Source organism: Copadichromis virginalis, linkage group LG13 (genome assembly GCF_057382275.1).
Source record: "Copadichromis virginalis isolate Kocher_CV1m ecotype Utaka linkage group LG13, C_Virginalis_male_GT1.1, whole genome shotgun sequence".
In the NCBI taxonomy this organism is placed as follows: domain Eukaryota; kingdom Metazoa; phylum Chordata; class Actinopteri; order Cichliformes; family Cichlidae; genus Copadichromis; species Copadichromis virginalis.
In genome coordinates this window covers 10,799,547-10,826,923 of record NC_140630.1, presented here as the reverse complement: position 1 = coordinate 10,826,923, position 27,377 = coordinate 10,799,547, and the positions used below count along the sequence as shown (strand labels likewise).

At 39.3% G+C, this 27,377-nt stretch overlaps 1 protein-coding gene across 1 annotated transcript in view; it reads right to left on the bottom strand.

Moving 5' to 3' along the window:
- Window positions 1–644: 644 nt before the first annotated feature.
- The window catches only part of srbd1 (S1 RNA binding domain 1), a 50,255-nt gene continuing 23,522 nt past the window's right edge, over window positions 645–27,377 (bottom strand). Inside the window, exons 15-21 of the mRNA XM_085477244.1 lie at window positions 21,987–22,078; window positions 19,659–19,741; window positions 10,578–10,684; window positions 8,498–8,665; window positions 7,533–7,682; window positions 3,192–3,376; window positions 645–1,682 (exon numbers count right to left, since the gene is read on the bottom strand). Of these exons, the coding sequence (XP_085333370.1) occupies window positions 1,390–1,682; window positions 3,192–3,376; window positions 7,533–7,682; window positions 8,498–8,665; window positions 10,578–10,684; window positions 19,659–19,741; window positions 21,987–22,078 (1,078 nt within the window). The 3' untranslated portion in view covers window positions 645–1,389. The remainder of the gene's footprint in view (window positions 1,683–3,191; window positions 3,377–7,532; window positions 7,683–8,497; window positions 8,666–10,577; window positions 10,685–19,658; window positions 19,742–21,986; window positions 22,079–27,377) is intronic.

The following is a 27,377-nucleotide window of genomic DNA, read 5'->3' as shown; positions in this document are numbered from 1 at the left end:
AAAGCCTTCAGGCTTTACCGCAGTCTGGAATACAGAAACACTCCCACCTCCTCCTGCTATCGCTGCCTCTGCTTCAACAAACCCTCCTTCATTCTGTCTTTTCATGTTTTCCGGTGCACATGGAAGAAAAACTTGCTTCTTTTACTTGTTTTTTTCATCTCTTGATACATAAGGTCCTTGATTTCTTACACCTTCAGTTTCTCCATGCCTCATGCCAGCGTGCTTCACACTCATCCCCCACCTTTACTCGTGCGTCTCCTCATCTCCTCAAAAAAGTGAAGCATATCATATAACACAATTTGCTGAAATTGTTCTTTTTCATCAGGAACACAATATTTATTATTTAGATATAACATATACATACGTATATATGTATATATATATATATATATATATATATACACACACATACGTATATATATCTATACATACGTGTATAGATATACAGACAGACAGACAGACAGACAGACAGATAGATAGATAGATAGATAGATAGATAGATAGATATGTATAATATTTTAACTTCAAACCATCAACTGCAGATGAAACAGCACTAAGCAGAATTTCAGTCTGTTTGTTCAAATGGTTTTCTTTAAGGTATCCAAAAGTCAATAACAACTGCTAAAATCAGAAGACAAAGAACATAGTGAAGAACTGATTTTTCTTTTATTCAAGTAATAATCCAAGAAAATAATGAGAATACCAAGTATTACAAACAGTAGCAATAGTCGCTCAAGTATGTCGTATTCAGCATTACAAACAACTAAAGTGCAAATAATTGTAATATCATCTCACTAAGCTATCCAATCAGAGTCTTCATTTCAAGATCAGAAAACATATTTCTGCCTTTAGTTCAGCAAACAGGTGTAGTGCTCTGTCCCGAGCAAAGCACCCCCTCTAAATGACAAACAGACTGAGAACAAGTCCCAAATGAAGAGTCCTAACTGTTAAACATGACTTGAAATTTTTGCTTTTATTTCTAAACTTGTAACAGCTGTTCACTGAAATTGATCATTTTAAAACTAGCCAAGTTAGGCACTAGTCACACAGGATTCGAGAGTGGTCGGCAACCATCTGGTGAGCACTGGTCATGGGGGGTAAAATGTGTATTCCCTGACTGGTTGTTAAGTTGTTGCCTGAGGAAATCAATTCAATTCAAGTGTTGGTTGCAGTGGAGAGGCACAGCAAGTTTTACAACAACTCAAATAGTCACTGCCACCAGCCTTCAGGAATTACTTGTCAGTGGGTCACAAAACAGACATTTTACCCTAAGAATCAGAGACTGCCAGGGGGGTCACTGACCAAGGTCTGTGTATCTCAGGCCTTAGCAGTTTAAAACCTGTAATTTTCTGTCACACTTCTAGTGACAATCATAGGTATTAAGTGACTCTATTGCAAGACCCTGATCAGGTCCAGCCCAATCCGTCCCCTCTGAAGGTCAACATTCAGGACCCGGACCTCCACTCGCTCCCCAGGTCCTAGAGCCAGGCTGCGACGACGCTGGCTGACAGGCAGCTTGTCCAGGGTGATGTTGCTCTTGTGGATGAGGCCTGCACGGCCAACGCCAATATCTACAAAAGCCCCGAACAGAGCGGTGTTGTCCACACGGCCTGTCAGCACAGCACCCACCCGCAGATCACTCATGGACACAACGCCCCGCTTAAAGTCCGCTTGTCCAAAATCTGGGAATGACAAAAAGATAGCTAGACGCAAGGTGTGGAGCGATATCAATGACAAAATAATACACAAGTGGCAGACAGTCGAAGTGTTTGGGAGTAAAAAGTGGGATAAGGGAATGCAGAAAAAAATTGTTGATGAGGCAGACATGAAAAACATAACATTTCGAGCAGTCACTCAATACTTGTATCTACATACGTTTATCAGCAGTGTATTAAACCCCACTTTCCACTTTGCCTGCTCATAAGACCTGTTTCCTGTCTGTAACACTAACACAAAGGACTGTGCTCCAGGAAATAGTCCCGTCCAATTATCCTCCCAACAGCACTGATTTCATGCAGTAGTCTTAGCCCATCTGTTTATTCAGCTGAGCACTGGCTATGAGGCCAAGCATAGTGTACTGCAACCGAATAAGGCTAACCTGAGAATGAACTTTGAAGCCGCGTTCCTCAATTTTAAGACAAGTTAGCCAGCAATAAGTGGGTAGACTTGACTTCTTTCCTCTTCACATAAAATAGTATTTAACTAGCCAGTCTGAAAATAATTACTCTTTTGTACTTACATCTTTTTTTCCCTGTTTTGGGGAAGACCGTCAAAGAAAAATATGTTGCACAAATATTAAAGTGCTCTGTGCCATTTTTAATCAGGATTTGAGAGTTGATGCTGACTTATATTTCCTCATTATCAATAAATAGGCTGCTTAATCAAAAACAGAAGAGCAAGAGATGTGTCCTATTTTTTTCCTTGAGAAAACAAATTTGAGCTACAGCAACAGTTTGTAACTATGGATGGGGTTTTAGTGGTATGTTTGTATGTGCCTGAACTGAAGCGTTTCAGATTAAGGAGAAAAACAGAGTTCTTTGTGCATTTTGTATGTGTGTCTCTGCAAAGAGACGCTGCCCAACAACACAGTCTGTTGGACCCATCACACCCTGTCAGAAACACACTGCTTGTATTGTGGGGCTACAGGGAGGAAGCCACAGCACTGTCAGATCCTATCAAGTTACACTGCCAAGACATGCCTATTATAGTAAAGGCAAGAAAAGTCAGTGTGTGTCATAACTAGCAAGATTCTCAAAGAGCTGGATGAATACAAGTTTGATTTTCTATCAGTCAGTGGGGACCTATAAAGGACATCATGAAGGAAAGATGAGAGGCCAAGGGAAGTTACTGTGACTGATAGGCTGCAGATATGTGCAGTCTACAACATTTTTATACGATTCAAAATACTGATAGTTTTGAGATATAAGGAAATAAAAAACATGCATGATCAAGGGTATACATATGTTTCATTGGCTTTCTTCTATTTAAATACCTTTTAAATAACAAAGTCAAAGTAACATTTATGTAAACATATTAATGTCAACATCTCATTTTCCTATTAAAACCAATTTTTTTTAAAAAATGTTTACATGCATTAACATGTTTTTCCTTCAGCATTTTCAACATTGTCCTTTGTATTGTTCTTCTGATTGAATTGATATCAGTATATCAGTGAGTGGCCGGAGTCTTACTTTGTCGTATGTCAAACCCGGGGGGCTGCGTCAGGCCGTCTATAATGAGTTTGAGGGTCTCGGGTGTGGTGTCCAGGGTGCGGGCCAGCTCCTCTACACTGCTTGTCTTAACTTTGTTCTCCACACAGTGTTTCAGGGTTGTACTCCCAATTTGGTCCACACTCCCACCCACAAGAGACAGAAATCTGGACAGGAGAGACGTGCAGAAATTTGAGCTTAGAAATAAAACCACAAACCTACTTGACTTCATAGAGCCTTACCAATAATAGATACTCATTTTTAGGGATTTAGAAATTCAAATATCATTATTATTTACTAGAGTTTAGTGTTCTACCGTTATACTGAAAAGGGAAAATGTTGGGATAATTTATCTATATTTCTAGCAATGTATTCCATAAACTAGCACAAAAAAAATTTGGAAAACGTTTCACCACAATCGCTCACATGATGCTCCATCTCCAGTTTGTATTGCTAATTGCAAAGTGTCGCTACCAGTAGGGGAGTAGTTTTTGCAGACACGGCATTGACTGTGCAAACTACAAACAACCACCAAAGAACTTGCAAGGAGGTTTTTGGTTCTGCACCAAGTAACTCTTTTCAACCAGTTTCACCTTGTGACTACCAGCGAAGTCCAGCAACCACTTGCCAACCAGTCAAGGGAATAAACACCCTTCCATTAGCAACAGAAATTTGCCAGGAGGGGTCACTGACCCATCTCTAGGCTTGCATGACTGGGGTCTAAGAGTAGATGACAAACAGTAAAGGTAAAAACAGAGAAAAAAAAAGATGCTGGAAAAATGGAGGGGAAAAAAAACATATTAAGCTTATACGGGAAAGTGAGCAGGCACTGGGGAAAAATAGGGAGAGCGGCAGAGGTGTGTGAGTAATACGCAAAAAGTTGTGAGTTGTCAAGGTGGAGTTTTCTGTGTTGGATGCAAAAACACATATTTAATTTACCCCTGGTAAATCAGGTAAATCCTCATTGGGCTGTAAACGCTCTGACACCTTGTTTAATGAAACTGCCTCCACTGTGCTAAGGCTGGACTTCGTGTCTGTCAGCCACACTTTTATCACTTGATTCCAGCACGATGTCCCACCACATAATGTCTAGACAGTCAAGTCGCACCATTTCAAATTCACTGAGCCGGAGATATAAATCCAAACTAATTAGTTGCTCTCTGTACTCTAAACAGAAACAGTAACAAATTGGCATTAGAGCCAAAGTAGCGAGCAGGGTTTATGGGAAAAAAAGTGATGTGTGTGTGTGTGTGTGTGTGTGTGTGTGTGTGTGTGTGTGTGTGTGTGTGTGTGTGTGTGTGTGTGTGTGTGTGTATTATACATACTGTAAATATTATTTACAACAGGCACTTGGCATATTTGGTGATAGATGTGACTGCATTTGTTTCTATGCATGTGTTCATGTGTGGACCAGCTGGGTAACATCCGTGATAGATGTCGCTCACTGGCAGGCTGACGCCAAACAGACTCAGCAGCTGTCCACGACATGATGGACAGAACAGGTGGAAACACACCAGAACACACACACCAACCTGATTCATACACTGTGTTGTTCAGAAATGTTCATTTGGCAATAGGAGGGACAGTACCGATGTAACATAAAACAGCTTGTGTACAAACTATGTTTGTGACAGCTGTGCGTCGAGAGGCCCCTGCCATCAAAGTCCCTGTCTAACGCCCAAAAGAGGGAAACAAGCGGACTCGATCTCTCAACACCAGTAAGCTTGATCGGTACAAAATAGTAGCTAAGTATGTGCCAGACATGACTTAGTGGTAAGGAAACAACACCTTCGGACCAAACTGGATATCTGTATAACAATAAGGTCTTCTCTCCTGTGCCTCTTTAATCTTCTTAACTTTCCAACCACATATCTTTTAACAGGAAAAGAAATAGTTGTGTCTTGATTGCTTAGACACATATCATCTAGACCCCCAGTTGGACTAAAGCCAGGAAAAGGCGGCTGACATATAATTTCTTACAGAAAGCAAGCAGGATCATTTGTAAAGCTTTTCTTTGCACAATGCAACCAAGTTTAATTATATCATTAAGTACAATTTCTGATATTTTAACTCTTTATATATATTATAGAGTCATTTAAGTCATGCAGTTAATATACGTTCATATAAGTTTTTTTTCCTGCTCCTTAATTCATATACACTGTGGTAGAAGTTCAAAATCCAAACTAAATGTATGAGCACACTGGTTGAGTAGCAGGAATACTAAAATCTTAAAACCTAAATAAAAGCAAATAGAAGAGCACAGGAGAGATATCTTAGAATAGATTAAGTGGGTGGAGGGCCCTACTTGTAGGTGTGTGTTTCACATTTTATTTTTCAGTGGTGTATGTTAGTATTTAAGGGGTACCGGGAGTCCACAGGCCTCCAACACCGTTGGGTTCATACTTATATAATTGCTACCAACACTGTGCATGTATTTTGGTATGTGTGTGTGAATGTAGCGTTGGGTGGGCTCTAATACAGATTTTGTCCAGGCATACAATCAAGGACCCACTCTGTCTTCAGTTATAGAAATATTAGGCCCTGACTGTTACTTATGAGAACAATATTCATCACACAGTGGAAGCTCGCTGTCTCAAACCAAATTACAATTAAATATTTCACATAATGCACTCACAGAATTAGGCTTCACTGATTTATTTTTTATTTTTTTAAAGGTGGAAAAATCATGTGTGTGCTCTTGTGTTTCTGGTTTTGTGCGCGTGTGTGTATATGGTTACAAAAAAGGGTGGATGTGTAGGCTGTGAGCAGTAATGGAGGATCCAGTTCCACTAATGCGATGAACATGATATTCCTTATACAGCATAAAGACACACACAAACACACACATACACATACACTAACACACACAAGCATTCCTTTACAATTCTCCCTCTAAACCTTGTTTTCACCATTTGTAGGTGAGGAGGAGAGAAAATCTTTGGGGTATCTCAGTGATGCTCTCACAGCTAATAATCTAATCAATTCAAGTTGATTAGATTATTAGTGATTAGTAGCGATTATTAGAGTTCTGATTTTGAGTCAGTATACAAATTAGTGATTTTCCAAGTAACTCTTTGATTATGAATATAACTCACCAAGACTTTTACAGCTATAATCTAAAGGTTTACGTAAAAAGACATCCAAACTAGCCCAATGAGTGATACACTCGTCAAGTAGTATGGTCTATTTCCAGATCACTGTCATACCCTGTGATTTTAAGTTTAGTGGAAGGTTACTTATTTTCTGGTTTGTCAAAATAAAAGAGCAAGAACTGACATGGCTTTTCATGTACTGAAAATCTTTACAGAGACAGGTGATGTGCTGGAAACCACAACACACTTTGGGATACTTTCAGAACCCATACTGAATGGAGTACATTCCCAGACTTGGATTATAATACAGCCATAACACCGGATAATGCATTTGCCAACACAGGATTAAGAATTCTGAACAGCAAGAGAAATAGAAAAGCAGAGAACGATTAGATGTCCAGTGAGAAATTTCAATTGTGGAGTTAAATTCTATGGGAAAAATGCTAAAGATATCTTTAAACGGTTGGTAATTCTGGTTAAAAGAAGTTTTAATGTGAGGCACCATTGAGAAAGTGACAGGGAGGGGCAGTGAGAGAGCTGAAAGTATGGACGAGACACGTGTCTGCCAAATAAATAAATAAAAATAAAAGAGAAAAACAAATAAATGTAACTAAACGCGTGCAGCTCAAAAAGGAGTGCAGAGGGTATTAACAGAAGAGTAATGTGTGCTCTTATATTTTAAGACCTCTGATCCCCAATACTTCTTTGATGAACTACTCTCTAGTGCAGTCTGTATTGAACACACAGACACTGAAGTAGGAAGTTTCATACACGCAACATCAATCTATCTGCACGTGTGTGCACAGAGATACATCTCCCCACATATATGTACAGACACCATCAACAAGAGGAGAGCAATGCTTAAAACCACTAGTGTCAGAACTTATGTAGACTAAACACAGTTGAGTGACTACAGCTGGATGAGAGAGGGCCCCCTCTCTCTCCCTCCGTTTTGTGTGTCCATCTGTTACACACACACAGATGCTCAATGTGCTTCTGATATCAGCATCCGCAGCGCTAACAATCATCTCTCACACAAGGACACACACACCACAGCCAACGCCTCCTCTCTTGTATCCCATGTCTGTGTAAATCAAATCAGAGCCCTCCACCACTATAACCAACCCCATGTGAGATGGTGTCAAAATCAACTCCATCATAGCCTGAACATGCTTTAGCCAGTGGGGTGGGCTGCTGTTCAAGCGTCCGTGTGTGTTTGTGTGCACTGTACCTTTGTGCTACATGGTAGGACTCCGGGTGTATACAGGTCTGATCGAGGGGGTTAAATGAGGTTGAGACGTTGACACCAGTTTTTCCCTTGCCTTTCTTAGCTGCAGGTTTCTCGGGCACTTCTGGTGCCTGGTTAGATGATGATCTGACACTGTTTTGGCAAGAAAGAAATGCATTTTAAATCACCCCAGTATTCCTGCTCTAAGACTATATATTGTTTTATATAAACATTAAAGGAAAAGAAAGTCTATCAAGCCATGGAAACATGCTGCATTTTGCTTTACTGAGCCCTGTGAATTTTGCTTCCATCCAAATATAACAGCGGTACAAGTGCTTCAGGCACATCCCTCTGGGAGGAGATCCTGCCGCAGACCTGCGGCAACCTGGAAACATTATATCTCTAAGTTGGCTTGAAAACGCACCGGTGGTTGGGAAGTGGGAGGTCTGAGTTGCTAGACTGCTTAGACTGCTGCCCCCATCATCTCGGAGGGAAAAATGTCAGAAATACTGAATGGATGGATATTTGAAATAATCCAAGTACACTGTCAGTATTTCCCAACACATTTGACACGATTATCTAGAGTAACTAAAACATTTTTTCTTTAGAATAATTTCTGCATCACATCACACTCCTCATAAATCATAAATAACTTCTTCAACCCATCTCTGTTTTACATGATATACACGATACAAACTCTTGGATGGTAATTCAACTGTAATTTTTACTGCTTTGAACACTACGAACTGAACCCCATTGAGAAATTCTCAGAACTTGGGTGCAAGTTTATCTAAACTACTTGCATGGCTAAATAACACAAAATGTCTATGAATAAACAGGGCGTTTTAGCAGTTTGTTCCAACAGACCATTGCATGAAAAAAGACAACATTGTGAAACAGAATTTGAGTGTTTGTCTGCTTGCTTTTAGGTCTATCTATGTGGATATACTGTGTATATGAGTGCGTACCTGGATAGAGTTTGTGGGTTTATTCTAATGAAGCCAGCACACTGCTGGTAGGACTTGGGCCCCATGCCTTTGACCAGCTTCAGCTGCTCCCTGTTGATGAAGGGACCGTGCTGCTCTCTCCATTCTGTGATACTCCGTGCCCTTCCCGCATTTAAGCCTGCTACATGCCTAGGAGATAAAACAACAGATTGAAGGGAGAAAAATTACTCATCTCACAATATATTCAAACAACTTCTTAAAATCATTCTACACTAGATGCTAAAACAACAAAACAGAACAGGTAATTAAATAAGTAGGATCTCAAGCTTGGTTGATATCCATATAGGTTGTATACCTATGGGATCACCTATAATAACTCTACAGTATTAGGCTTAGACACACACACCCACACCAAACAAACAGCAGATTCTGCAACCGTGACCTGGCATTTAAGCAAGCACTGGAAACACAAGTGACACACATAAGCCAATATTAAGCATGTATATTTGTCCAGTTCAGGCTGAGCAAAGACGAGAGGTGATTTGAAACTCAATTAGGTCTGCTCTGTTAATGCCCACAGTGACTCACTCATGCTAAAGCATGTGGCTATGTCAACACTCGGCATAATACCTCAGTCATCAACACGTCTGTGTGTGTTTCATGTGCGTTTGTGCATAGCTTAACTTTGTGGAGGAATGGAAAACGCTCACTTGCAGAGCAGACAGGTAAACAGATGACCTGATGCCTGCCTTGCAGCTAATGCCAGCTCAATTCATACTGTTTGTCTCCACTGCAAAAAGTGTGCATATGAAATTTCTGCACTTCCTACTTTTGACTCATGTTTATACTGCACAAGTTGTAACAAATAAGCACATGTGTGCACGGTGTTCTTGCATGTTTCTTCTTCAGCATGTATGTTTCTGTGAGTTTAATTGTGTCCACTGTTCCTAATCCTCTTTGTTAATACCAGTCAGCCCAGTAAGTGGGCCAAGGTGTGAAGCATTAGTCTAAACAGAAAACTGGCAGGCCATCTGTGTTTTTGTGTGTGTAGATCATGCAATGGCCTGTGCATGAGTGTGAATGAAGCCTTGCCATGTTGTGACTGCAAAGGGAAAGTATGCCAGAGGTCTGAGTCCGTCTTCATCTCGTTTTCAGAATTTTGTCTCTGTCTGCATGTATTTGTGCAGCACACAGTGGTTGAGTGCAAACATGCACTTGCTTGTGAGGACATGTATTAAATGTTTTTAGGTATGTTTGATGTTTTGATTCTTAATTATCATCTAACATTAGCAAGACAGCTCACTGGTCCCAAACAAGCTATTTTAATGCATCTCTAGTCTGAGTCTACAGCCACGCTCAGTAAGAACCCTCTTCTGTGACAACATAGGCAAAGAATCTTGCAAACATAAACTGTCTGTAAAAGACGGACACAGGCAATGTGAGTCCCACAATTCAGTCTAAGCTGAGTATAATTCCCATTTTAGTGTTTAGAAACTGTACACGGTGAAACTGAGGAGCACTGCAAGATTATTGGCTAGTGACTTCTCAATCAAATCATATCAAATCACATCATACTACAACTTTTGTTTCCACTACAAATTGGGTGCAGAAGTTTGAATTTAATTTGGATTTTCTTTAATCAACACAGGCTCAAAAGCATACATACAGGTTCAAATGTGTACATACATTCACTTACATTTTTTTCTACAATGTCCTAACTTCACAAGATGATCCTGACCAAGAAAGAAGCCCTGCTCCAAAATTAACACCTTTGTACCAGCTGTTAAGCATGGTGGTGACAGCATCATGAGCTCAGGCTGTTTTACTGCTTGTGGTAATGGTATATTGCACAGTATATGGAATAATCAAGGAGGACTACTCTGAAATTCTTCCTTCAATTTAAGGTTAAGGCGGGCTAAAGCAGGCTGTTGCCAAGTGCATACTTGTTGTTTGATTATTGGGGTTCTCTCTGTGTTATTGGAGCGTCTCTACCTTACAATTTAAAGCACCTTGAGGTAAGTGCTGTTGTGGTTTGTTGCTATATAAATAAAACTGAATTGATTTTTAGAAATTATGCGATATGTCATTTTGGGTACTCTACCTCATCAGTATCTCAGAGCAGATGTTAATGTCCACACCAACAAAGCTCACACACTCCTGCACCACGCCATCCAATGCTGTCTTCAAAGCTCCAGCTGACACGTCATGCTAAGAGAAAAAAGAAACATATTGACAAAACCAGGGAATTTTTAAAGTACAGACACACACAGAGACAGAAAGACACATGGCAAAAACTGGTTAAGCAAAGAAAACAACTTTAAATCACTGCTTTTATCTGTGTGTGACAGCAAATACAGGAATTCTTAGGATTTTTCAAACCTCTTTGGGACAGATGAACACTAAAAACTAACACAGCTGCATGTAGCTGTGCTTTCTTTTTTCCCATCCAAATCTGTTTATCAAAATATTTTAATGGAAGATTTTAACAGACTTCACTTGAGCGTGTTCAGGTTAATTCCCATATATTATATTCCATTTTCACCACATACTGCTACTTGATCTTGTGCTGACAGCAATACAGCAAATATGAGGCAAATTTTAAACAAAAAAGGGAGTGAGAAAACTGATTGACAGGAGAAGTACAGAAGTGAAAGGAAAATGTTTCGTTAGGCCTTTCTGTGATTTTTCCCAGTAATACAGTGTTCTTGTCATTGTAGCTCTCAGTCTATAAAAGTACCTCCAAATGAAACTTTCACATTTCTCATCGACCAGCCAATCAAACATTAAACAGGAGATATTTTTCAAAAGCAGTGGAGCCTGTTTGTTTTTTTTTTTAAATAAGAAAGGTTGACAGCAAGAAAGGAAAGGAAAGAAAATTATTGTCAACAAACTACTTAAGTACACAACCAAATAATCTTAAAGAAATATAAGGTCTGGCAGTGAGAAACACGAAGCCCTGTGTTGTGGTTAAAATCCAGGAGTTCAGCTACAGGCTGATGTCTCAGCAACTGCTTGAGGATTAGCTGACACTCTAAACTAGACTACTGTTGGTCTTTGAATGTGTTTGTGTGCATGTGTATGTCTGTCATGTGCATGAACATGACTGAGACTAGCATGTGCTGTCCTGTAACATGATCAAGCTTTTAACAAACACTGACTTGTAAACAGATAACAACAAGAGCAGCTAGCAAACACACCCTCTGTCAGCAATAACAGGATAGGAGGACAGATGAGGATAGAGGAGGGAGAGCGCGGTAGACAGAGAACACATGGGGCTCCAAAGTTTTTGCTTGGCCATTGTGAACTACAATATGTAATTTCAGCACAGAACCTCCAATACTTATCACACATTTTTATGCTATATAGTTACAAAAATATTTCTATCTTGTTATCTTAAGTTAGCACTTAGCCTACAACAGATGTAGCTTTGCTCAGCAGACAGAGGATGACTTACAGCTAAAAGACAAAGTAGTTCTGGAGAAAAACAGCATCTACAATCTGTTCTTTGTAAGTATAACCAGAGGCCTTTTGGAGACAATAATTTAAAAAAAATTCCGAACAGGAACAAATAAAACTACGAATGATTTATGATTTCTGCTGAGTGGCTCTAGAAGCAGAAGCTCACATGAGAAAGAGAAGACAAGGAGGAGGAAATCACCTGTCATACCAGAAAAGAATTTTCTCACGTGAGAAAGTTGGAGGTGCGTAAGGTAGTGTGAGTTTTAACCTGCAGGAAAAATCCACTGAATGTGTTCTTAGATTCTTGCTGAAACCTTATACAGGCGTGAGAAACACTAGAACACTTTAGGTGCTGCTTGGTTAGGGATGGAAACACTAAAAATGTAGCTTAATAAGCATTTATAGTAACTTCCCAAAAGTAAACAATAATCATAATAATCACATTTACACTTGAAACATTGTGACACTGCTCAATAATAATAGATATTTGCATAACAAATAAGGGACTGCTACACAGAAAAGGATATGCAAATATGTCGTAAGGAAGAAACTAACGAGAAAATACAGGTGAAGAAAAACAACTGTACTAAACAACTGTGATTTCAGAGCTGGAGTGAAAGAGTTCTGCTCTATTAAACATCCACAATCCAGTCCGTGTGTTTCCGCTTCAACACCCAGGCAGCAGAGGCCCGCATGGCTCTGCGTCACAGTTTACAGTGGCGCTAACAGCACCAGTGAAGCATGTCATGCTGTATCTTTTTATCTATCGATCCACGTGTCACACTTTGTGAGGTATGTTTTCTATCTGATTATGCAACAGACGAGTCAAATAAAATGGCACGATCACTATTTTTAAGCTGCAAATTCTAGCTTTAGAGGGATGCACTGACCTAGTGTTCTTCTATTTTCATTTTATATTCAACTCACCTCGAGGTACACACTAACTAAAGAACATTAGAAATCACATACGCAACTTAATGCAGATTTTCCATCTGAGCCATCTAGATCATTGCTAAATGTTCTTCATAGTATTTAGATTAGAGCTGTAAGGTGATGTGGAAGCATAGAGGTGGTTTGCCAGACAAAGCTATATATGCTACTATCTCTTTGAAAATCACCTCCACTCCCTCATTCCTTCGTCCAAACTCCCAGCACCCAAACCTCAAATTCATACAGAACCAATGGAGTGGATCCCTATGTGAGAAGGTTATGTTTGGATTGGTCGGAAACCAGCCAAAGCCAGCCAACCAATACAAAGGAACAAAGTGCTTCTTTCTGCACCTCAAGTACTTAAACACTGTTGAGTTACCACATGTCAATCAGAGACAGTGAGAGAAGCACAGTGATGAAAACTACAAAAGAGACAAAACAAAAAGGGTTTTTTAGAGAGGTACTTTACTGATAAAACCTAGAATACCTTGTCATTTCGACATTTATAAAATTGCAGTGAACCAGAAGGTGAGTAAACCAGAGAGGGAAAGGGGACTGACAGTAATGAATGAATGTCTTTGGACAGCAGGCTGATCGTTTATATGAAAGAAGAAGAGCCTGAGGGATGTAAATGACAGAAGGTTAACTATGAGACTAGAAAAAGTTGCATTTCCTGAGGAAATGCAGTGTGAATGCTGTGTAGTGGAATCTGCTGAAAACAGCAGAAGAAGCAAAACTATCAGCTGAAGAGAGTTGTAGAAGCTGAAGTGCTTGCTGAAAATGGCTGTATTTGAAAGGGTACAGTGAAGAGTGTCAAGAAAGAGTGCATGCAAGCAGGGGAACATGTGCGGCAACCGCCACAGGCAGGATTTGAATCTTCGCCACCATATCTCACGGCAGCTGATCATCCCACTGAGCCAAACCACTTTCGGTCTCAACCAGAAATATGATGAGAGGCAAAATGTCCACTGTGCAGAAGAAGCTGAATTGTGCTGAAAAGAGGTGAAGAAGCTGAATGTTCAGCAAAAAGAGACAAAGAACCTGAAAATTGTGCTGAAAAGAGCAGAAGAAACTGAAATTTGTGCTCAAAAGAGGTGAAAAACCTAAAATTCTACTGAAAAGAGCAGAACAGACTGAAAATTCTGCTAAAAAGAGCAAAAGAGAATGAAAATTCTGCTGAAAAGTGGTGAAGAAGCTGAAATTTGTGTTGAAAAGAGTGAAAAAAAAGTTGAACTGTTAACTGAAAAAAATGTTGCCATAAGCGGGATTCGATCCCAGCCCTCCTGCTCTGAGAACGGCTGCTCATCTCACTGAGCTAAAACATGGCTCAGCCAGGCAAGCAAAACCAGTGATCACACTCGCAATGTGGTCCCATTCAGCAAAATGGGCCAAAAAATGGCATAAAAAGCTTAATATCTCAAAAAGTATAAAAGTTGTGAGGACCAAAAGATATAGCAGGAATTAGCAGAAGGAGCGGAACAGAGGGAGTAGTTAACCAGCAAAGTCAAAGTCAAAGTCAACTTTATTTGTCAATTCTGCCACATGTACAGGACATACAGAGAATAGAAATTTCGTTACTCTCAAACCCTAGATGAAATAGCAATGAACATTTAAATATAAGAGAGTGATTAAAAAATGCAAATAAAATAATTAAAAAGTAAAAATTTAAATAAATACAATACAAATTAACAAGAAAGCTATACAATATACAACATACAGTATTCAGGTAAGGGTAAATGACATTGAGTGTAAACCAGGCAGAGTAGTGCAAATAGGCAAAAAGGTCTGAGCAACTAGAATAATAAGGTAGAAGAATAAAGAATAAAGAGAAACAGGAACTCAATAATTAAGATCAAATGTCTGTTGGGTTCCAAGTGTTGTATTCAAACTGAGACACAAAGGCTTATACTCATGTATTAATTCTTGTAATGTGGGAAGCCACAAGTCAGTGAATGTTGTCACATCTACCTGAGGTTGATTAGTTAAAACTGTTTATTTAAATCAACCAGAGCAACAACTAAGGTATGCTGCCTCAGCAGCAGCCATGATTCCAAATTCTGCATCACCAAACTCAACCCCCACCCCTTCACAGATCTCCTCCCAGTTGTCAACAATCCACAATGTACTTGGCACCAAAGTGAAGTTGGGAAAACCAATTTTGAAGACAGACAGATAGACAATGGAGTGAAACTGCTGAGTGAAGTCATTCAGTTTCACATAATAAGTGAACTATGTACAAATAAACAAGGCTATTTGAAGGTCATGATCTTGACTGACAGCACTTTTTAAGGCCTCTGAGACCTGTATATGTATTCTACATATGGAGCCTTGGCTGAGTATGCTTGTGTTTGTGGATGCAGGCATTACTAATGTTTTAGGCCCCTAAATGTGGTCACAACAATTACTTTATGAAAGTCTAAGACAATATGCAGACTAATCAGTGACTCTTCTCTACAGGCATATTATCAAACTTGTCTTTCTTGAAGGGACAAAAAGCAAGTCTTCAATATAAAAATAAATTTTAATAACCATTTTTAAGATGAATTTTAAGGTTAGGTTACAGGTTAGGCAAGTAGTGCATACAGTTAAAGTAGTTAAAGCGTGGGAGTGTGCATGCACACACAAGAGTGATCATTATGGAAGCTCAGGAAGTTAAGTAATAGCTATCAGGTCTTTGTGAAAGGTGATAGAAAATCATAAAAACATGTCCTTGCCATCATATCACTTTCGGGTGCTGATGAATGACTGGCATTTAACGACCTAACCAAGCACATACTCGTGTGCACAAACACATGCACGGTCACACATTACCCAAGGGAGTGCAAAACAGAACATGAGAAAACTAGAACAGAAAGCGCTTCAAGAGAGGCACAGGAAGTCTCATCTATTTAGGTTTTCACTTGGAAAATATCATGTTTGAGAATTTGGACAAAATACTCTATTCAAATGTTCCATTAACAAAAAGATTAGAGGCAATGTTTGCATTTTGTTTAATATAGATGAAAAATTAAGGACACAGTTGATTTAAATCATCATTTTAAGAACCAAAAAAATGCACCTTTCCTCCTCTCTTTTAAATAGTTTATTTCTTATTTGACAATTCTGCTGTTTGCTCTTGTTAACTATGAGGTTTGTGTGCTTTTTTCCCTTGAATATCCTACTATATAAACTAATTTTGATATAAAAAGGTAGCAATTAGAAAGCACTTACCAAGAAATTTAAACAAGGGAAAGTAAATTGTACAACCTTAAAATAAGTAGCCTGGCAGCCAGATATGTATTATTTATTGCAGAATAAGAAGATATTTGGCACAAGCCTCTGTAAATCCATTATACAAACAAAGATGCAAGGTTTATTCATTTAACACCCTGCTTAAATGCACAAACACTCAAAAACATGCTTGAACAAATCTAAAGGAAATCATTAAAATAGTATCTCCTAATGTTTTTGGCACCTTCTGCCAAGTCTTAAAGAGCTTGCTTTTTTTTTCCCACGCTCCAAAGCGACTAGGCAGGAACTATCAATCACTGTCAAGCCTTCATTTTTTATTCTTCTTCTTTCCCTGTGCTCTGCCTGCTCCTGTCTGCCCCATAGGCACTACCATTCAAGGGTGAAAAACATGCCAAAGGAGTCATAGACACTTTCTTCACAAGGGGTTTTCAGTTTCAGTTTTAATATGTGACAGTATTGTGCAGGCTCATGAAGAGGTACAGGATTAAGTTACTTTACTTACTGCTGCACAAAAGTATTAAACAGTTACGTTACTGTTAAAATTTCCAGGGAAAGCACTTCCTAGGTTACTTTTGTGCTTACATTTGACTTGTGCTGTGTCACTGTATACAATGCTGTGTCACTAGTATTGCACTATAATGGTGCTGGCGGCACCTTGTGGCAACAGATTCACACTTTCGATGGCATCAATGACAGTGGCTCAATAGAAAAGACGTACAAAAAATGCCCTTGAATTTGTTCACACTTATAAATGCTGCCTACAAGCTGCGATCAGTTTTTTTTTCTACATCCTTATATCATTATCTCAGATTTCCTTGAAATATTGCACTATAATTTTGAGGTTGTATTACCCACTCCTAACACGTTGTAGTATTTGAAAGAAAACATGAAATTAAAGGAAGGCAGATGAAGGGCATTAGTTCAGGTGTGTGAAGAGTTTTACAAAAAGTTAGAATTGGAAGAGAAAAACAATCAACAAAGGTGAGGGGAAGAATGACAGTTTCTTTAATATCCGGCTGGCGGGTAATGTTTTCTTACACAGCAGTGTGCGTCTGTGTGTGTGTATTTTCCAGTAGTTCATTTCACATCCCTGGGGATTTCCCAGCTGTCAACAGACCATAGCTACATAAAGGTGACTGACAGGTGGAGGTCTGGTTCAAAGGAAAGTTAGTGTCTAATTATTAAAGAACAGAAGACTCCAGCAATGTTTACACACTTAGTTTTCTGTATTGTGCCGATGTGTAAGTAGTCTTTTAAATGTCAGTGTCCTGTTAAAGCTAATGACACTGGCTCCTCATTCTGACATGTTTCTGGCTTTTCAGCATTCAAAAAAAAAAAAAAAAAGGAAAACTGTCAGCCAGCGGATCCACAGTGAAAACAGCATTCCCACCCCAATACTTGCGTCCAATCTGATTTTAATGGGCCTCACTTCTTTAGCCCTCAGCTCATTTCCGTCTTTCCCTCAGAGCTGTCACTCACTGGGTCAGCAGGGAGAGAGAAAGAGAGCGCATGCTGTGCCAGCTGTCTAGAGTTACATCTACCCTTATGCTTTTTGGGTCTAATGGCAATAAACTTTCCGAAAGCTCAAAAGGCCATATAAAAGAACTTGCTAGAAAACAAACGCATGCATGACTGCCCTATTCTCACACATATACATTCACGTATACACCAATGCAAATGTATGCACACACATTACATACTGACTCTGAAAAAGGATGGGAAGAAAGTGTGTATGCTTTGCGTGAGCTCATACACAGGTCAAGATGATGTCCCATCTCATATCTGTCAGCACCCAGAGTTTATTTACTCGGTAAGATTAGCATTTGTTGACCTAGTCACATGATCTGAGAGCGGGAGGTGCAGAACCCTGAGCACCCTAGAGAGTCAAGATCAGGACGTGATGAGAGACACGGGCCTGTGACCTAACACACACAGCCATGCACACAATCATTTGAACAATATGACCTCCTCCTTTTACTTTCAAATGTTAAATTTTTCCCATCATTCCTTTACTTTGACTTTTGTCACCCTCTGCTGTTCTTTTTAACCCCCCTCCCTTCCTTCTCTTCTTCCACTGGTGAATTCTTTTTCTTAACACTGAAATATTACCCAAAGCAACACATGAAAATGCTTCTTACGCTCCTTGAATGACAGCTCTTGAAATAACCTTGATAAAAGATATCAGTGTATTACTTAGTTACAATTTACCCTGTACAATACTGACTTAGTGAGCAGAAACCTCCTCTCAGCAGATAAACAGCACCTCATCTGTTAGTTGATGAATGAAAAACCAACTGATAACAACTTCAGTCTCCTTTTTACTAAGCCAAAAGCAAAAATTCTTTTTCATCAATGACAAAAATATCTGCTTTTTTAGCAATTAAAATTAAATTAAATTAAAAGTTAATCAAAATAAAGTCAGTCCTACGGTGCATCAATTCTTCTCTCTCATCATTTCCCAGTGATTAAATGGGCTTCACATTTCTATTACAAAGAGGAATTCCACCAATTTAACACTAGACCTGAAAACTCACTCAGCCTTACAGTACATCAGCTCTTCTCTCTCATCACTGCCCAATAATTAAATGGTCCTCACATCTTTATCAGGAACAGGAATTCTACCAATTTAACAATATAACTGAAAAACAACTGCTGCAAAAAAGCACTACATGTTCTGCAGTTTACACCCTCTCTTCTACCTGCTTTAACTATATCCAATAAAGCCTTAAAAATAACTTTATTATTACTTTTTTTTGTAGTACATAGCATCTAATACTGGATCCATCATGTACAGCTGACAGTCGTTTATTGTGACCTTATTGTATTTGCCTGTGTCATCCTCATTCTTTTCCGTTTTCTACTTATTTCCATCTCCTCATAGCCTTTTCTTCCAAGACCACATGGAGAACAATACTGCATTCATAGCTGATGCTAACAGTAAGCTCACTTCACACACACACACACACACACACACACACACACACACACACACACACACACACACACACACACACACACACACACACACACACACACAGACACTGGAAAGAGTATAAAAGAGTTGGCAGTGCACACAAACGGACAGAGAACGGCAATTAAACAAGCAAAAGCAAATGTCCAAACATACGTCATGCCTGATCTCCATTAATTGAATTAGTCATCCTTAGCATCATCTGTTGACACAGCTCTCAGCCAAGTTTATCTTCTTTGTCCCTGCTTGCCTGTTTTGCCTTTTTTCCTCATCCCTCTCATCGCTTTTTCTTTTTAGGACTCAGTTACGTTTCTGCTCTCTTGGTTTTGCCTAAAAGATAAATGTCGCACCTAAACTCTAGTAAAAAGCAACTTGTGCTTTGGAGGATGAAAGGATAGAAATGCAAATGCATGATTACATTATTGTTGGTATGAAATATTTGATCTGGACTCTCCTAAAAAGACCATCTTTGATAACTAAAGTAAATACGAAACATTAAAATCAAAATAAACATAAGTGCCTTATTGTACACCTGGAATATTTGTCTTCATTGACAAAAGCAGACAATCGAAAAGCTAAAAGCTAACTTACCTGATATGTTCCAATGCCTATGTGTTTGGGATCAATCTTCACAAGCTCAGCCAGCGGATCTTGGACACGTCTTCCAATCGACACTGCCATCACACACACACAGACACACACACACACACATGAGATACCTCTACGTCTCATGGGAATCCGTGGTTTGTGTTTTTCATAAACTTGGTATTTGACTCACAGTTATTGAATATGCAAATCCATAGTAGTATGCGTAATTACTCGATATGCTAATTGTCTGCATATTACTGTGTTGGCCTGAGGGCAGGCCAAACCTAATTGTCATTCCTCCACCCCCACTAATAATAATTAAAGCTGGCATTCAGCTGGAGTTGCTGCACCTGTCATTTAGCTTGCTGATAGATGTTTGAGCCATGAACCTTTAAAAACACCAATTTATCCACTTCTGTGCCCTCAGGCAAAAACAGTCAAACGTAGCACACAAACAAATACACAATACTCCTCAACCAACGTTGGGTTTGTTTTATGACAGAGTCTTTAAGGTTTAGATCACACGTCTTTTCTGATTTTCTAAATGACAAAGAGAAAAATTACAATAATCTTATTCACATACACACGGCATTTCCCCACGAGCACACACCAAGCGGAGAAGAATAACACAACCAATCAATTGTGTACTTACATAACCATGGGCAAGACAAAGGGGATGCCAGCTCTGGGCGTTACCGTACACTGTTATGTCTTTTCCATTTATATAATTTTTAAAAAGAGAAAAAGCAATATATACATAAATATTTTTAGTAGTTTGAGTTTCCTTAAAAAATAGAACTTAAAAAAACTGCTATACTCCCCAAACTTTGGCATCACAACACAATTATGACCAACGATTTGCTCATCCATTGATCAATTTCAGGGAACAGTTTGTCCCTTCATTTGTCCTTCCTTTCCTGCCCTATCCACCGTTTTGTGTATGTAGTATGCTGCATGGGATGCATCAGATTCTGATCTTTGAGGTGGAAAAGGCAGACAAAGGGAAGAATAGGATGTAAGAGAGGGAGTATGTCTGGAATCAATGGTCCTCCTCTCTCTCCTCTGGCTGCGGCAGGAGCCTGCTGCCTGAGATAATATTTAGACAGGGATGGAGTTTCAACCCTAGCCTTGCTCAGTACACCACCAAAACTCTCCTATACTCTTTCCATTTATTCCGTCTCTAACCCCCACCCCCCCTCTGAAGGGAGGTTATTTGTAAATGGAGTCCAGCAGAACTCTCCAGCACTTATTGAAAGTTTATGAGCCAAATACAGTACTACAAAAATGGGAAGCAATGAAGAGCACAACAACTGACGAAGGCCCTGGCCAGACACATTACTCAGGAGAAAACGGAGACATCCAGCCTTCTGGTGAGACACTGATGATGTGGCTGCACAGTTTTTGTTGCAGAGCATGAACTGAGAAAGAAAATGAACTGCTCGCACTCCTCTCAAACATCATTACTCTCAATCAGATCATGAGCTGAAAAAACTTGATTACAACAGGCCAACTTTTAAAGAGATGCAGCATGTCTGCAATGAGTGACTGAAAACCAGTTAGTAACAGCAGTCCTCTGATCAGAGGGGAGACGGGAGGAGCAGAAATAAGTGGAACAAAAACAGTAATCCCTGGAAATGGGTAAAATATTACCTATTTCCACTAGGTGTCCCTAATCTCACAATAATCAGTGTAATAAGTCAAAACACCCCCCTGCATACAGTGTTACACAGCCATTCATTTAGACTAAGGCAATAGCAAAGATACCCCCGAAAGGCAAAACAGACACACACTGTTATTCATGGTGTCGAGGCTTAGCATCCAAATATAAATTCAGTAGATTTCTTGAGGTTTTCGTTATGGGTATAAATATGGCTCTCTGCAAGTGCTCTGTGCTGCTGACCACAGGATACTAGTGAGGAATAATCCAGCCTTGGCTGATTTATGGTTTTTATAGAGGAAGTCTGCTGGAAACATTTATTCTCCAAAACTCAGTGTGATTCCTTTATATTCTACTGTGTTTTCAATGACGTAGTATGTGCAGAGAGTTAGGAAGAATTGGCAAGGGAGGCAGAGAGGTAAAGCAAAGTTAGGGCGACAGAGGAGAACCAAAAAGCAATGCCAGAAATTCACTGATGTATGAAAGCATTATGCAAAAAAAAAAAAAAAAAAAAGGTGGAAAATAAAATTGAAGCTGAAACCAGTGGACATACAGCTGTTCCTGACTACCAAATTTCCAACCTTATTCATATTGCTATCCACAAAAACAACACATTAAACCAGGAAAAATCTACTTGCTACTTGACAACAATCAAGCTTTGCAGCTTGGTGTACCTGCACTCCTAAGGTTAGGGTCCAGGTCTGGCATCTCTTGGACTGCCTCGGGACTCACACTGTAGATGGATGCTCCTGCCTCATTGGTTATACTAGGGAAGATATGGGAAAGAAAGAAAAGTAAGAGTTAGAAAAGTAAAGGATGTCTTTGGGAAGATACTGGCAGAGATGTACAAAGGAAAAAGGGAAAACATACAGGTTCGACAGCGGGGGGAAGGTGAAAAAGAGGTGAGAAAGATGGGTTTGCATAGGGAGAAAATTGTGAGTTAAGGAGAGGGAGGAGGAAACTAATTAAAACAGCTATTACTACTTGAGAGACATCATCATAATTAAACATGACTTACATCTTTAATAATGTACTTGAAAAGTCCTTAAAACAGTTACTTTATTTGACTCTAGTTACCCCCTTTGTAGCCATGACAAGCCAAAATAGCATCATGACTAGTAGTCCTGCACCCTTAACATTAAGATCTCAGTTACAGTCTTTCAAATGCCTTTAAGTATTCTGACACTTGGCAGCAGGTGTAAAAAAACAACTTGCACTCCAAATACATGTATGAGTCACTGCCTCATGTACCTATGAATACTTAACATGTTCAGAAGTTAGCGAGTCAGTTGGGTGATTGAGTCAATTTGCCCACTGTATGGTATGCACTTTAGGCAACTATAAATTCACAGCCATACATTTTTCTGCATATATGATTCAGAGTACGGTCACTTTTCCACACTGAACTCTCACAAAAGAAAGTGTGACTCAGTAGTAAGATACCGAACCTCTTTACAGCAAATCGTGTGGCACTTCTGCCATCTAGTGGTAGTTTTGGTGCACTGTTTGCCAGCCTCTATAGAGTATTACTATAGACAAGGGATGTCAAACTCACTTAACCTCGTGAGCTACACACAGCCTATTTTAATCTTAAGTGAGGCATAGAAATGCTACTTCTCTTTCTGTCAGTGTAAAGAAACATAACTAAACATTTAATCCCTGAGATGTCTCAACATAACAAAAAGAAGTGCAATTTCAACAGCACGCTTCATTTTTCTACGTGATAAATGTGTGAAATTACAGAAAAATAAATAATTTTACAGACTGTCCTTTATTTATAAATCGAAAAGTTTTTGTTCATTCACAACAAAATGTGAAATTTATATAACAGAAAGTGACAAACATATTAGTAATTTATTAGTTTATTAGTTTTATTAGTTTATCTATTACTTAAATACTTTGGTGCATTATAAGTGTCAAAGGGGTAGGTCTATATCACTAGGGAACAAAAGGAAAAGCTGTTAATGTAATCAAAATACAATTAAAAGTTCAAAATGCTGCATTCATTCACATTTTCCAAAGCCATGTCAGGACTGAGACATGATGTCAGACATACCAAGTTTCAACTAAGTCCTAAGTAATATAATTCTTCTTTCTGCCCAGTTATCTATAAATTTAAGTAACATAAAAAAAATCCATTTACATATTGCTGCAGAAAGAAAATCGTTAGAATTATGCATAAAGTTAGAAAATAAAACCAACAGTCTGCCTTAATACTTCACATAATTAACCATTAAATAAACTTTTAACGACTCAACTGAAGTCAAGGTCTTTGACAATTCCAGCATTGTTATATTTCATATATATCTTATAATTAAATTCCTGGCAATATAAGGTTAACATGCTACGAATTATACAATTTCCCTGTTAATGCATTCAGTCTAAAGTAGGCTGCTTATCATCCATCACCACACTTGCAAGATGGTGGTACAACAAAGCCACTGATACCCATGTTAATGTTGGTGACACACAAATGAAACTGCCAAATTGTTTAGTCGTCCTATTCTCTTGAAGGGGACTTGGAGAAAGAAAGAAGGGGGAGTTCCCTCAGGGCTAACCAATATGACAAGAGGGTCGTCCCCTCCCCTATGTCCAAAACTAAGGTCTTCCATAGTGCGCTCACACACACAAACACACACGCGTGCACATATACTATCCCAGAGGCCTAGACCTTGCTACAACAATCTTGCCAATTATAAGTATCTCATTAATGAGGAGTGGCAGAGGCCGTCTGATGAGAATCGCATTTAAATTAACTTGTCTGTCCACCCTCCCTTTTTCTTTCTCCTTCCCAATATCTTTATTCAGCCCTTTCTCCATTACACTGTTCTTTTTGTTAACCTCCCATCCATCGCGCTGACAGCTGACATATCACCATGGTGACACTACTAACGAGCAATGGCACATGACCTTCAAGGAGGTCAAAGCAAAGCTGGTCATTAACCTGACACACATGGGCTCGCGCAGAAACATGCAGGCTTGCAGAGACACAAATTTACATGGTAGGTAATGCAGATTAAGACCAGATTAAGATTTCGCTTATATAAACAAAATCATTCACTATACCTAAATCTCAATTTTCCAACAGCAAATGCAAAGGGCCAAATAATTATATATGTATTTATATACATATGAATGTGTATTTCCCAACCCTGATCTCTCTCTCTGCCCCCAAAACAGAGTGGGTAGGTCAATGAGGTGTAGCACCTACACCGTTTGTTTTTCAAGAAAAATTACAACAAGAGAGAGAGAGATGCTCTAGACAGAGTGAAAAAAAATGATGGTACAATGAAGCATGCACAGGACATATGAAAGTTGAGAATAGGGTGAGAGAAGAAAGCAAGGCCACCAGCCCCTATCACGTCTGACTTAATTAAGGCTGCTGCTGGGGCATCTGGGTAACCACTGTCATAGATACAGCTCTGAGCCCTCATCGCCATAGCATCTATGACTGCAGTCATAGTGAGGGGATCGCCCTGGCAGCCAGCAGAAGGTCATCTGTGGTTGGATGGTGGATGAATGGACAGATAACACACACACACTCTCTCTCTCTCTCTTTTGTATACAAAGTCAGTGGTTGCCTCTTGGTGTGAAGCAATGATTTCTGCCCCTGTAGGGATATCGTTCACTCGCATGTTCATTTGCTCTCTTAATTGTACACAAACATAAATATAGACTTGCCTTTAGCCATGCCCTTTCCTGGGGGAAAGTCACAAACTCAATGGTCCACACACACACACACAATGACTGGCATCCTGCTACTCCTCAAGAAAACAGAACTGTTATTAGCCACAAAACCCCAACTCAACAACTTGAAGAAAGGGATGCTGTAACTGAATATCTGTCTATTTAGATGTTTGTTGTTTAGGCCCTATGGTTTTATATTTCACTAGTCTGATATTTCTCTTTTTAATTTGGAAATACCCTTACACTTGAGATGCTTCAGTTCACATAATTGTTGCCAATTTTGGAACGTTTTATACCAATTATATGCTTTTTTCATAAAAGGAATCAATAACAAAAATCAGTAGACAGGAGTGCTTTGCCTCTCACACTTAAAGGAGCTGTAGCACCAACAGTCCGCGCACAGTCAATTACCAGCAGGTGCAGTCACTTAAGAGAGTAAATCAAATAAAACATGCCTAGTAAAGAATATATACAATATATATGTGTAAAATACATAATATGACCAAATGCTGATGAATAAATCCCCCAAAACTGATTCTGTTTATCTGGATGTAGCCTTTTCAGTGGGAGAAATTATGAATTTAAAAAAGCATTCTGTGTGCTGCAAAGATTAATACCTTTGAAATCACCGATTTTGTAATTCAGCTGGACAACTAACCTAAACCTACATCCAAAGCAGAGATATTTTTTAGAATGAAGATGAGGGATATAACTGCCAAAAGTCAGTCACTTGAATTCAGCAAGACTTTGCATGCATTTCACTTGCTTAAAAGAGATCCCATATAGAATGCGAGTGTAGGTGGCTGCAATCTGCTGCTTAATATGCAAAAGAAAGCAGCAAAGGGTACTGATCTACAATACCTTTCTCTCTGTGTTAATGATACCCAGTCAAGCTGAAGTAGAAACCTTCTTATTTACTGCTTTACTTAAATATGGTAAGGAAAAGAGAACGCAAAATTTGTTGCCCAAATATGTCTAACCTGGACCATGTTTTCTATTCCAGCAACTGTGTTTGTGTTCAGGATACTTGGATTGGCCTCATTTTATTGCCTCAGAATGAGCTGTAACATCAGATGTTGTCACCCAAAAATAAATTTGCACGCACACGCACACACACACACACACACAAAAACACACACAGTAAGTTTCTCTGTCCCAGCTGCTCAAACAGCTTCGTTCCATTGTTCAGTCAGCTGCAAAGCTTGACCTGAGGGAGACAAATTGAGGGATGCGCCATATCGCACTCTCTCGCTCTCCCTCTCTCTCTCGCACACACACACACACACACACACACACACACACACACACACACGTCGGTTCTGAAGACAATGACATTTTTCACAGAGAAAAGCGTCCAAATGGCAGGTGTCAGAGGCCGTCAGTCTCTTTCGAGGCGCTAGAAGGCAGGCAGCCGAACGCACACACACATAAACTCCAACTGCCAGTGTGAGGCATGTCTGAAAAGAGCAAAGCCTCACAGACACTCACGTCAATCTGGTAGCAGGAAAGGCCTGCACTTGTGTCATACACAAAAGCATACACAACCACATGCAAACACGCAATACACACATGGCATGTCACACACATTCATCACACATTTTTGTCACACAAGACTATTGTAGGGAACCGTGTAGCCCTAGGGTGAAACGTGGGGAAGAAGGGACCGAGGCTGGCCACCAGTGAGCACGGTGGGAGGAGCGACAGGCCTGTGGCTCCTCAGAATGAAAGTGGCAGATATTTACTGTTCACCACCTGCAAATGCCAAGTCCTCAACCCAACCCAAACCATCTGTGACTATGTTAAGCTAAAAAAGTCCAAATAAACCTTCTTCAAAAAACAATACTGCTTGAATTATTTGTTTTTTTACAAGCCATTTACTTCAGTAATGGAAAGAGCAAAATATCTCCAAGAGCTCCGTGAGGATGAAATAGAAAGAGAGCAACAAAAAGCTTCCTGCTTTGTGCCAAAAAGAAAGGGCAAACGAGATCAAATGAAAAAGCTGTGAAGAGCACAGAAGGTGGGCACAGATGTCACAGTGCTTTTCATGCCCTTTAGACTTTCACACTTTGACGGGTAAAAGGTTTCAAGGAAAAAGTAGAAAGTAGCTATCCCACAATTATTAACACATAAGTCATGCCATCATAATTCATATCAAATTCATATTTTTTTGTTTCATTAAAAAAAAAGCATGGTAACACTGTGACTGATTAGAAGAAATGTCTACTATCTGCAATACATGAATGCATTTCTACTTTATACATAGTAACAGACAATACACATTCATTTTGCAACTAACTAAACTATTTATTTAACCCATCCTTTTAAGGTTAAACAAATAACAAATATACAGAATATGTATTTAAGTTGAAACTCTCAAG